The sequence below is a fragment of the Cherax quadricarinatus genome, chromosome 14 (assembly GCF_038502225.1).
Source record: "Cherax quadricarinatus isolate ZL_2023a chromosome 14, ASM3850222v1, whole genome shotgun sequence".
NCBI classification, from domain to species: domain Eukaryota; kingdom Metazoa; phylum Arthropoda; class Malacostraca; order Decapoda; family Parastacidae; genus Cherax; species Cherax quadricarinatus.
The window spans coordinates 20,159,205-20,170,984 of NC_091305.1; the positions used below are offsets into that span (position 1 = coordinate 20,159,205).

General features: G+C 44.3%; 1 protein-coding gene across 1 annotated transcript in view; it reads left to right on the forward strand.

The window, feature by feature from the left end:
* The first annotated feature begins 1,048 nt into the window (after positions 1–1,048).
* The window catches only part of LOC128699396 (uncharacterized transmembrane protein DDB_G0289901-like), a 13,030-nt gene continuing 2,298 nt past the window's right edge, over positions 1,049–11,780 (forward strand). Inside the window, exons 1-2 of the mRNA XM_053792074.2 lie at positions 1,049–1,511; positions 9,899–10,728. Coding sequence (XP_053648049.2) covers positions 1,481–1,511; positions 9,899–10,728 — 861 coding nt within the window. The 5' untranslated portion in view covers positions 1,049–1,480. The remainder of the gene's footprint in view (positions 1,512–9,898; positions 10,729–11,780) is intronic.

Consider the following 11,780-nt stretch of genomic DNA (forward strand, 5'->3'; position numbering starts at 1 on the left):
TGACGACTCCCATGACTGGTGGTGCCTGGCAGGTAGTGACGACTCCCATGACTGGTGGTGCCTGGTGTGTAGTGACGACTCCCATGACTGGTGGTGCCTGGTGTGTAGTGACGACTCCCATGACTGGTGGTGCCTGGCAGGTAGTGACGACTCCCATGACTGGTGGTGCCTGGTGGGTAGTGACGACTCCCATGACTGGTGGTGCCTGGCAGGTAGTGACGACTCCCATGACTGGTGGTGCCTGGCAGGTAGTGACGACTCCCATGACTGGTGGTGCCTGGCAGGTAGTGACGACTCCCATGACTGGTGGTGCCTGGCAGGTAGTGACGACTCCCATGACTGGTGGTGCCTGGCAGGTAGTGACGACTCCCATGACTGGTGGTGCCTGGTGTGTAGTGACGACTCCCATGACTGGTGGTGCCTGGCAGGTAGTGACGACTCCCATGACTGGTGGTGCCTGGCAGGTAGTGACGACTCCCATGACTGGTGGTGCCTGGCAGGTAGTGACGACTCCCATGACTGGTGGTGCCTGGCAGGTAGTGACGACTCCCATGACTGGTGGTGCCTGGTGGGTAGTGACGACTACCATGACTGGTGGTGCCTGGTGTGTAGTGACGACTCCCATGACTGGTGGTGCCTGGCAGGTAGTGACGACTCCCATGACTGGTGGTGCCTGGCAGGTAGTGACGACTCCCATGACTGGTGGTGCCTGGCAGGTAGTGACGACTCCCATGACTGGTGGTGCCTGGCAGGTAGTGACGACTCCCATGACTGGTGGTGCCTGGCAGGTAGTGACGACTCCCATGACTGGTGGTGCCTGGCAGGTAGTGACGACTCCCATGACTGGTGGTGCCTGGCAGGTAGTGACGACTCCCATGACTGGTGGTGCCTGGCAGGTAGTGACGACTCCCATGACTGGTGGTGCCTGGCAGGTAGTGACGACTCCCATGACTGGTGGTGCCTGGCAGGTAGGGACGACTCCCATGACTGGTGGTGCCTGGCAGGTAGTGACGACTGATTTTGTTGGAAGCTTATGAGGAGATATACTCTACTTCCTTTATCTTCCAACTTACTAAGACTTGAGGTTCCTGCTTAAGGATTATTACCCAAGACTGGTGGTGCCTGAGTGTTGGGGATGACCCACAGTATTGGTGATACCTGGGGGGCAGTGAAACAGACAGGTCCGGTGGTCCGGGGAAGCCGCTGGTCCGGCCGGCAGGGAATCTAGAACGGAGGTCTGGGCCGCGACCCTGACCTAGCCTTTCTTCTCCGTCTGGCGTCAATCTCCTGCCATAGCCCCCGGACCGTTGCCCAACTAACGACGGAGTATATAAGGCACTGTGAGCGTTGGTAGCCACATAACTCTCACTTTCCACCGTCCGTCGCTGCTTCCTCCTCCTCCTACCATCAGGGATCTTCACCAACAAGGCTGAAGTTTGGTTCTTTCTTTAAGAGGATTTTTGAGAAATTTCCGCTGACAATGAAGATAATAAGGCAGATTATAGTTGCAGGTAAGTACTTACAGTTGGGGCGGCCATCAAATATTAACCCATTCACTTGGTGTACTTACATTAGATTTTTTAGGAATGTCAAGCTCTAAGTTCAAGCAGAGTAAAAGAGAATTCGTAATATATCAAAGATATGGAACCGTAGACGCTTGAACGGAAATAAAAATTATGATGCTTGAGTGTTAAACTATAGATCGAAGGATAAAGGTTTACTGACATGTGCTACTCTAGATTGAATATTTTCTCTGGTGCAACATCATAAGAACAGAGGTAGAGAAAATATGATAAGAGGAAGAGAAGTAGACAGTACAATGTAGGGAAAAGGTTTACAGTTAGATCAAAAAAAGTAGACAATTTAAGGTAGAGCAGTGTAAGAATGGAGGAAGAGCTGTCGGCAGCAGAGACGTAAAGGTTTAAGACTATACATGGGTTTACTTTAATTAAGAGACAACAAGGAACTGAGACAAGCCTCTGCATCGGCCTATCAAAACAATTAAACTCTGTCTCTAACTTAAAACATTATTGAGAGTTCTAAATCCTTTTGATGAATTGAGTCATGTGATTCCTTGTGAAACATCAAGAAATGCTAACCTTCTGAATTAGTCTAATTAACCACTAGAAAAAATGAGGAATTTCAAAGAAGTTTTTACTTAATTCGTTTTTATAGTGGTACTTATTTTCGCCTTGAAAGATTTAAAATATATTATCAAAAAATATTTAGGAAGCGTCCCGATGCTCTAATTGTGAGATACAACATAACCATATCTTCCTATACTAGTGACGATTAATATTCCTTTCATTACTAACGTTTATGTTGCTGTCCAGAAACAGACAATAGAATGCAATATATTTCAGTTGAGAGGTAACTGTGAGCCAGTGTGAGCAAGGAAGGAATCTCAGGAGTAAGGAGGGTGATAGGAGGTTTTGTGTGCGAGGAGTTTGGACTTCCAGCAAGCATGCGTGAGCGTGTTAGATAGGAGTGAATGGAGACAAATGGTTTTTAGGACTTGACGTGTTGTTGGAGTGTAAGCAAGATAACATTTATGAAGGGATTCAAGAAAACCGGCAGGCTGGACTTGAGTCCTGGAGATGGGAAGTACAGTGCCTGTCCTTGAAGAAGGGGTGCTAATGTTACAGTTTTATAACTGTAGTGTAAGCACACTTATGGCAAGACAGTGATGGAGTGAATGATGATGAACGTTTTTCTTTTTCGGGCCACCCTGCCTTGGTGGGAAACGGCCGATGTGTATATATATATATATATATATATATTATTTTTTTTATTAAAACACTGGCTGAATCCCACCAAGGCAGGGTGGCCCGAAAAAGAAAAACTTTCACCACCATTCACTCCATCACTGTCTTGCCAGAAGGGTGTTTTACACTACAGTTTTAAACTGCGACATTAACACCCTTCCTTCAGAGTGCAGGCACTGTACTTCCCATCTCCAGGACTCAAGTCCGGCCTGCCGGTTTCCCTGAATCCCTCCATAAATGTTACTTTGCTCACACTCCAACAGCACGTCAAGTATTAAAAACCATTTGTCTCCATTCACTCCTATCAAACACGCTTACGCATGCGCGCTGGAAGTCCAAGCCCCTCGCACACGAAACCTCCTTTACTCCCTCCCTCCAACCTTTCCTAGGCCGACCCCTACCCTGCCCTCCTTCCTCTACAGACTGATACACTCTTGAAGTCATTCTGTCTCGCTCCATTCTCTCTACATGTCCGAACGACCTCAACAACCCTTCTTCAGCCCTCTGGACAACAGTATTGGCAATCCCGCACCTCCTCCTAAGAGAGAGAGAGAGAGAGAGAGAGAGAGAGAGAGAGAGAGAGAGATATCGCAGTCAGCAGGACTCGATACTGCTACTGAGACGATCAAGATTCCCAGGCAGTGCTCTTATCCACTTAGCCACAAATGCCACATGAGCTGGGCAGCCTGGTTCACAAGCCATGTTTCTTTCTCAGCCCGGGCACGTCAGTCAGCCTCAAGCATGGATTCAAGCTATTTCAATCTCCTCCTGTATGTTCTGACCTCTCAAGCGATTTTTACTTCAACGCACCCGCTTGTTTCTGCGTGGTGCATTGATATATATATACATACATATATATATATATATATATATATATATATATATATATATATATATATATATATATATATATATATATATATATATATATATATATGGCATATATATATATATATATATATATATATATATATATATATATGGCATATATATATATATATATATATATATATATATATATATATATATATATATATATATATATATATATATATATATATATATATATACATATATATATATATATATATATATATATATATATATATATATATATATATATATATATATATATATATATATATATATATATATATATATATATATATACATATATATATGCCAGAGATCAGTGTTTGTGTATATTTTGCCTTCTCTTGCGAATTCCTTGCATTGTTAAAATCTCTAGTAAGGCTGATGCATGCAGGGGATGAGATGAAACGCTGTAAGCCTTCTCCCTGAAACCTGGCTGCCTTGGATAAACGTGTAGCGCAAGCTGCACGCCAAGATATTGTCCAGTGTGGGTAGATTGGTATAGCACTGCGTACCTTGTTCCAAGGTTCGTAGGTTCGAGTCTCCTTCAGCCAGAGATCAGTGTTTGTTTATATATATATATATATATATATATATATATATATATATATATATATATATATATATATATATATATATATATATATATGTCGTGCCAAATAGATAAAACTGGTCAATTAGTAAGAACTCATTTAAAATTAAGTCCTTTCTAAAGTTTTGTCTTATACGTTTAAAGATATATTTTTTCATTAATGTTAATGTAAAAATTTTCAATTTTGCACCAAAAGGATCTTAGAAAACTTACCTAACGTTATTATAACAAGAGCAATTTATTTTTGCCGAACCCAACTAAATATATTTTAGATTTGTTTACAGTAATTTAATACTTAACAAACACAGTGAAATATATTTTTTCGTTAGGTTCAGAATGATTTTGGCGAAATTACTGCATACACAAATTTTCACTTGTCCTATATGGCAACATGAACGTTGCTATTTAAGCCAAGATCGCAAATTATGCCTATTCGGCACGACATATATACACATATATCGAGAGAGAAAAAGATCACAGTCAGCAGGACTCGATACTACTACTGAGACGGGCAAGATTCCCAGGCAGCGCTCGTATCCACTCAGCCACTGACGTGCCCGGGCTGGGAAAGAAACATATCTAGTGAACCAAGCTGCCCAGCTTTAAAGGCATTTGTAAAGGAAAAATTTACATTAACACTTACTCAGAGGATGAATATATTGCACCTTAAAATCACTGGTGCACATCACACATACTCACGCCACATCTTGGGTGTCAAACAACACTTCACTTCAAACACTTTCCACATGTCTCAGTGTTTACTTACTCGTTGAACAATATTATTTTGCATATTTAGCAGTCATTAAGTTCTGAAGTCATTCTCTACTGAACAATTTTATTTTCGTGATGCAATATTTTTATCAGCGATTTAATTATTAAGTTTTCAGCTATTTTTTAAGAATATTTAATAAGGAAATTAGGTCAGGTGGTGCAACTCTCTTATTCGGATATATAATCGTTCACACACACACAAAAACACACACACTCGCACACACACACACACACACACACACACACACACTAGTGAAGCTGATAAGTGAATGTTGGTGGTAACCCACATCTCAGCATCGCAGGTGAACCACTGAACCTCCACCTTCCCTACATCACCCCACCACACACGAATCTCTTCTAAAAACAACCTCTATGGCCACCTCACGATCATCATCATCACCACCACCACCACCACCACCACCACCACCACCACCACCACCACCACCACCACCACCACCACCACCACCTCCACCACTACCACCACCACCACCACCACCACCACCACCACCACCACCACCACCACCACCACCACCACCACCACCACCACCATCACCACCACCATGACCACCACCACCACCACCACCACCACCATCACCATCACCACCACCACCACCATCACCATCCCCGGCTATCAATAACTCTAGTCTTCCTCTTCATCTCTCATTGCTTCAGTTTCACATATAACCACACACACACACACACACACACACACACACACACACACACACACACATACAAACACACACACACACACACACACACACACACACACACACACACACACACACACACACACACACACACACACACACACACACACACAGCTTCGGGGATTGTCCTACGAAGAAAGGTTGAGGGAAATCGGCCTGACGACACTGGAGGCAAGGAGGGTCAGGGGAGACATGATAACGACATATAAAATACTGCGCGGAATAGACGAGGTGAACAAAGACGGGATGTTCCAGTGATGGGACACAGACACAAGAGGTCACAATTGGAAGTTGAAGACTCAGATGAATCAAAGGGATGTTAGGAAGTATTTCTTCAGTCATAGAGTAGTCAAGCCGTGGAATAGCCTAGAAAGTGAAGTAGTGGAGGCGGGAACCATACATAGTTTTAAGGCGAGGTATGGTAAAGCTCATGGAGCAGGGAGAGAGAGGACCTAGTAGCAATCAGTGAAGAGGCGGGGCCAGGAGCTGTGACTCGACCCCTGCAACCACAAATAGGTGAGTACAAATAGGTGAGTACACGCACACACACACACACACACACACACACACACACACACACACACACACACACACACACACACACACACACACACACACACACACACACACACACACACACACACACAGAGCACACAACCGAGGAAGAAGTGAAGAGGCTTCTGAGTGAGCTAGATACCTCAAAGGCAATGGGGCCAGATAACATCTCCCCATGGGTATTGAGAAAGGGAGCAGAGGCGCTATGTGTACCCCTAACAACAATATTCAATACATCTATCGAAACAGGGAGATTGCCTGAGGCATGGAAGACAGCAAATGTAGTCCCAATCTTTAAAAAAGGAGACAGACATGAAGCATTAAACTACAGACCAGTGTCACTGACATGTATAGTATGCAAAATCATGGAGAAGATTATCAGGAGAAGAGTGGTGGAACACCTAGAAAGGAATGATCTCATCAACAGCAGCCAGCATGGTTTCAGGGACAGGAAATCCTGTGTCACAAACCTACTGGAGTTCTATGACATGGTGACAGCAGTAAGACAAGAGAGAGAGGGGTGGGTGGATTGCGTTTTCTTGGACTGCAAGAAGGCGTTTGACACAGTTCCACACAAGAGATTGGTGCAAAAACTGGAGGACCAAGCAGGGATAACAGGGAAGGCACTACAATGGATCAGGGAATACTTGTCAGGAAGACAGCAGCGAGTCATGGTACGTGGCGAGGTGTCAGAGTGGGCACCTGTGACCAGCGGGGTCCCGCGAGGGGTCAGTCCTAGGACCAGTGCTGTTTCTGGTATTTGTGAACGACATGACGGAAGGAATAGACTCTGAGGTGTCCCTGTTTGCAGATGACGTGAAGTTGATGAGAAGAATACACTCGATCGAAGACCAGGCAGAACTACAAAGGGATCTGGACAGGCTGCAGACCTGGTCCAGCAATTGGCTCCTGGAGTTCAATCCCACCAAGTGCAAAGTCATGAAGATTGGGGAAGGGCAAAGAAGGCCGCAGACGGAGTACAGCCTAGGGGTCAGAGACTACAAACCTCACTCAAGGAAAAAGATCTTGGGCTGAGTATACACCAGGCACATCTCCTGAAGCGCACATCAACCAAATAACTGCTGCAGCATATGGGCGCCTAGCAAACCTCAGAACAGCATTCCGACATCTTAATAAGGAATCGTTCAGGACCCTGTACACCGTATACGTTAGGCCCATATTGGAGGGTATGCGCACCAGTTTGGAACCCACACCTAGCCAAGCAAGTAAAGAAACTAGAGAAAGTGCAAAGGTTTTGCAACTTAAGACTAGTCCCAGAGCTAAGAGGTATGTCCTACGAGGAGAGGTTAAGGGAAATCAACCTGACGACACTGGAGGACAGGAGAGATGGGGAGGGGGACATGATAACGACATACAAAATACTGAGAGGAATTGACAAGGTGGACAAAGACAGGATGTTCCAGAGATTGGACACAGTAACAAGGGGACACAGTTGGAAGCTGAAGACACAGATGAATCACAGGGATGTTAGGAAGTATTTCTTCAGCCACAGAGTAGTCAGTAAGTGGAATAGTTTGGGAAGCGATGTAGTGGAGGCAGGATCCATACATAGCTTTAAGCAGAGGTATGATAAAGCTCACGGCTCAGGGAGAGTGACCTAGTAGCGATCAGTGAAGAGGCGGGGCCAGGAGCTCGGACTCGACCCCCGCAACCTCAACTAGGTGAGTACAACTAGGTGAGTACACACACACACACACACAGGGATGTTAGGAAGTATTTCTTCAGCCACAGAGTAGTCAGTAAGTGGAATAGTTTGGGAAGCGATGTAGTGGAGGCATGATCCATACATAGCTTTAAGCAGAGGTATGATAAAGCTCACGGCTCAGGGAGAGTGACCTAGTAGCGATCAGTGAAGAGGCGGGGCCAGGAGCTCGGACTCGACCCCCGCAACCTCAACTAGGTGAGTACAACTAGGTGAGTACACACACCGTCAAAAACATTTACTTCAGAACATATTAGCTCACTTGAAAAAATCACATCTCTAATATTTGTGAAGCTGGAGGCTGCGTTACATCAGCCAATATTCTAAAACATACATTTTGCTCTTTTTTTTAAGACAATATTTATACTTCATATATAATTTATATTATTTAAATTTTCTGTATATTTTCATTTTTTTGGTCCATTATGTCTTCATATTTATGTTCAATGAGGACAAATTCCAACTACTCCGTTATGGAAAACTGGAGGAGATAATAACTAGAACAGAGTATACTACTGACTCCGGCCATACAATAGAGCGGAAAAATAATGTAAGGGACCTGGGAGTAGTAATGTCTGAGGATCTCACTTTCAAGGATCACAACAGTGCCACGATCGCACGTGCAAAGAAAATGATAGGATGGATAATGAGAACATTCAAAACGAGAGATGCCAAGCCCATGATGATCCTTTTCAAATCACTTGTTCTCTCTAGGCTGGAATACTGCTGTACATTAACATCTCCATTCAAAGCAGGTGAAATCGCGGATCTGGAGAGTGTACAGAGATCCTTTACTGCACGTATAAGTTCTGTCAACACCTTAACTACTGGGAACGCTTGAAGCACTTGACTTGTACTTGTTGGAACGCAGGAGGAGAGATATATCATAATCTACACTTGGAAAATCCTGGAAGGAATGGTCCCAAATCTGCACACAGAAATCACTCCCTACGAAAGTAAAAGACTGGGCAGGCGATGCAAAATGCCCCCAATAAAAAGTAGGGGCGCCATTGGTACACTAAGGGAAAACACCATAAGTGTCCGGGGCCCAAAACTGTTCAATAGCCTCCCATCAAGCATTAGGGGAATTACCAATAAACACCTGGCTGCCTTCAAGAGAGAGCTGGACAGATACCTAAAGTCAGTGCCGGATCAGCCGGGCTGTGGCTCGTACGTTGGACTGCGTGCGGCCAGCAGTAACAGCCTAGTTGATCAGGCCCTGATCCATCGGGAGGCCTGGTCATGGACCGGGCCGCGGGGGCGTTGATCCCCGGAATAACCTCCAGGTAACCTCCAGGTATATTCTTGTATACGAGACATATGCACTGTCTGACGTACATTTATCAAAGCAAATATGCTGCAGTTTTAAATTAAACCTAACTTTGAGCATTAAGTATTTTAAACCGTTGGTAAATATGAGAGTTATTATACACAAATATCCGCCACATAGGAGAGAGGAACGTATTATATTGTTCCAGTCACGGTATTATATTGTTCCAGTCACGGTATTGTATTGTTCCAGTCACGGTATTGTATTGTTCCAGTCACGGTATTGTATTGTTCCAGTCACAGTATTGTATTGTTCCAGTCACGGTATTGTATTGTTCCAGTCACGGTATTGTATTGTTCCAGTCACGGTATTGTATTGTTCCAGTCACGGTATTGTATTGTTCTAGTCACGGCATCGTGCTATTTTGTTCTATATTGTAGCCTAAATGACCTCTTGAGTAGCCGATAGGCTTTAAACCCCATTAATAAACCATGTACAGCACCTGCCAGGAAAGATACACAGGTGTTGCACATGTGTCTTGTTCATCAACTGGTTGGTAATATAGAGCGTTGATATACAGAATACTGAGTCTTGTTATCGTGTGGATAAAAGCTCATTTGGGTGTTCTTCCCTCCACAGCTGCCATAGGCGTGTGTTTGGCCCAGCAAGCCTACCTGCCTCCAACCAACGGCTTCAACGGCAACGGGGGGAACGGAAATGGTAATGGAGTCAACGGCAATGGTGTTTATAGTAATGGAAATGGCAACGGGAATGGGGTATTAGTTAATGGGAATGGAGGAGTTGACGGAAATGGAAATGGTGCAGTCAGTGGAAATGGTAATGGAGGATATACCAATGGTGTAAACGGAAATGGGAATGGTGGCTACACAAACGGAAACGGAAATGGTATTAGTAACGGAAATGGTAATGGTGGTTACACAAATGGTAATGGAAATGGTGTTCACATAAACGGCAACGGAAACGGTAATGGTGGTTACACAAACGGCAACGGAAATGGAAATGGCGTTCACGCAAACGGAAACGGTAATGGTGGTTACACAAACGGCAACGGAAATGGAAATGGCGTTCACACGAACGGCAACGGTAATGGCGGTTACACAAACGGTAACGGAAATGGAAATGGTGTTCACTCAAACGGAAACGGTAATGGTGGTTACACGAACGGCAACGGCGGCTACACAAATGGCAATGGAAACGGTATTCACACAACCGGCAGCGGCAATGGAAATGGTGTTCACACAAACGGCAATGGTGGCTACTCCAACGGAAATGGTGCCTTCCTTAACGGAAACGGACTAGAGGATCCCATCACCGCCCTGGCTACTGCTGTAAGAGGTGAACCCGGCGTGGACTATCCCATCCTTGCTTCCGTACCCGACACAGGATTCTCCTGCGGTGGACAGATTCCTGGATACTACGCTGATATTGCCCAAGAGGCCGGCTGTCAGGTGAGTCTTTTACTATCCCCGAGGTTGGCTGTCAGGTGAATCTTCTACTGCCCCCGGGGCCGGCTGTTAGATGAGTCTTCTACTGCCCCCGAGGTCGGCTGTCAGGTGAGTCTTCTTAAAAATAATTTGGTCAATTTTTTTTAGTTGCTATTTTCTTTGCCCATTTTTGCCAAGGTCGGCAGATGGCGACTGAATCATATGCCATCAACAAACATCTCTTACACAACCTGCAAAAAAAAAAAATTCATGGAGGCAAAAACATTTATAGCATATCAAAGAAAATACATAAACAATTTTAGTGTATCAGCAGCTGTGAATACTTGATATAGCATTTCAACTTTTAATTCACATTTTGGCAGGGATAATCGTCAATGATGTCCTCATGAAGTGTTCTACATGTGACAATAATGCAATACAATCGCAAACAGGCCCTTATAACAATGCAGAACAAGCCACATGGGGATGGAAATCTTCAGCTATAGATCATCTGCACTTTCGTTCATCGTCAGGAGTTATGCAGTGTTGCAAGACAGCAACAGATAGGAGTGGAAATTCTCTGGGACAAGACAGAAAGATGTCAATGGCGCCCCATATCACAGTGACATGGACCGCCACTGATACCTTCTGCCTTGACTCAGAGAATTCCTCCTGTCTTCTGCTGTCTTGCAACACTGCATAGCTCCTGACGAAGCACGAGAGTAAGAAAGATCTAGAGCTAAAGATTTCCATCCTCAGGTGGCTTGTTCTGTATGTGCCAATATTATGAGGTTGATTCTCTAATACTACTATCCTCGGGTCATGCAGTTTGTGGCATGAAATAAGGTGTTCCTCTTTTCTTCACATAATAGACCGGGTCTGACAAAAGGTTTTATTCCCTACGTGAGGAAAAAAGGGGATAGTCTTTTTTATGCCATTGCAATTTTAAGCAAGGCTTGGGAAAAAAGGAGGAGTCACAACATAAATTTACTAGAAACATTATAATATTACCTCATTCACAATGTACATATCTTACAATATCGACCCGCTTTCTTCACAAGTATTTACACTTCAGT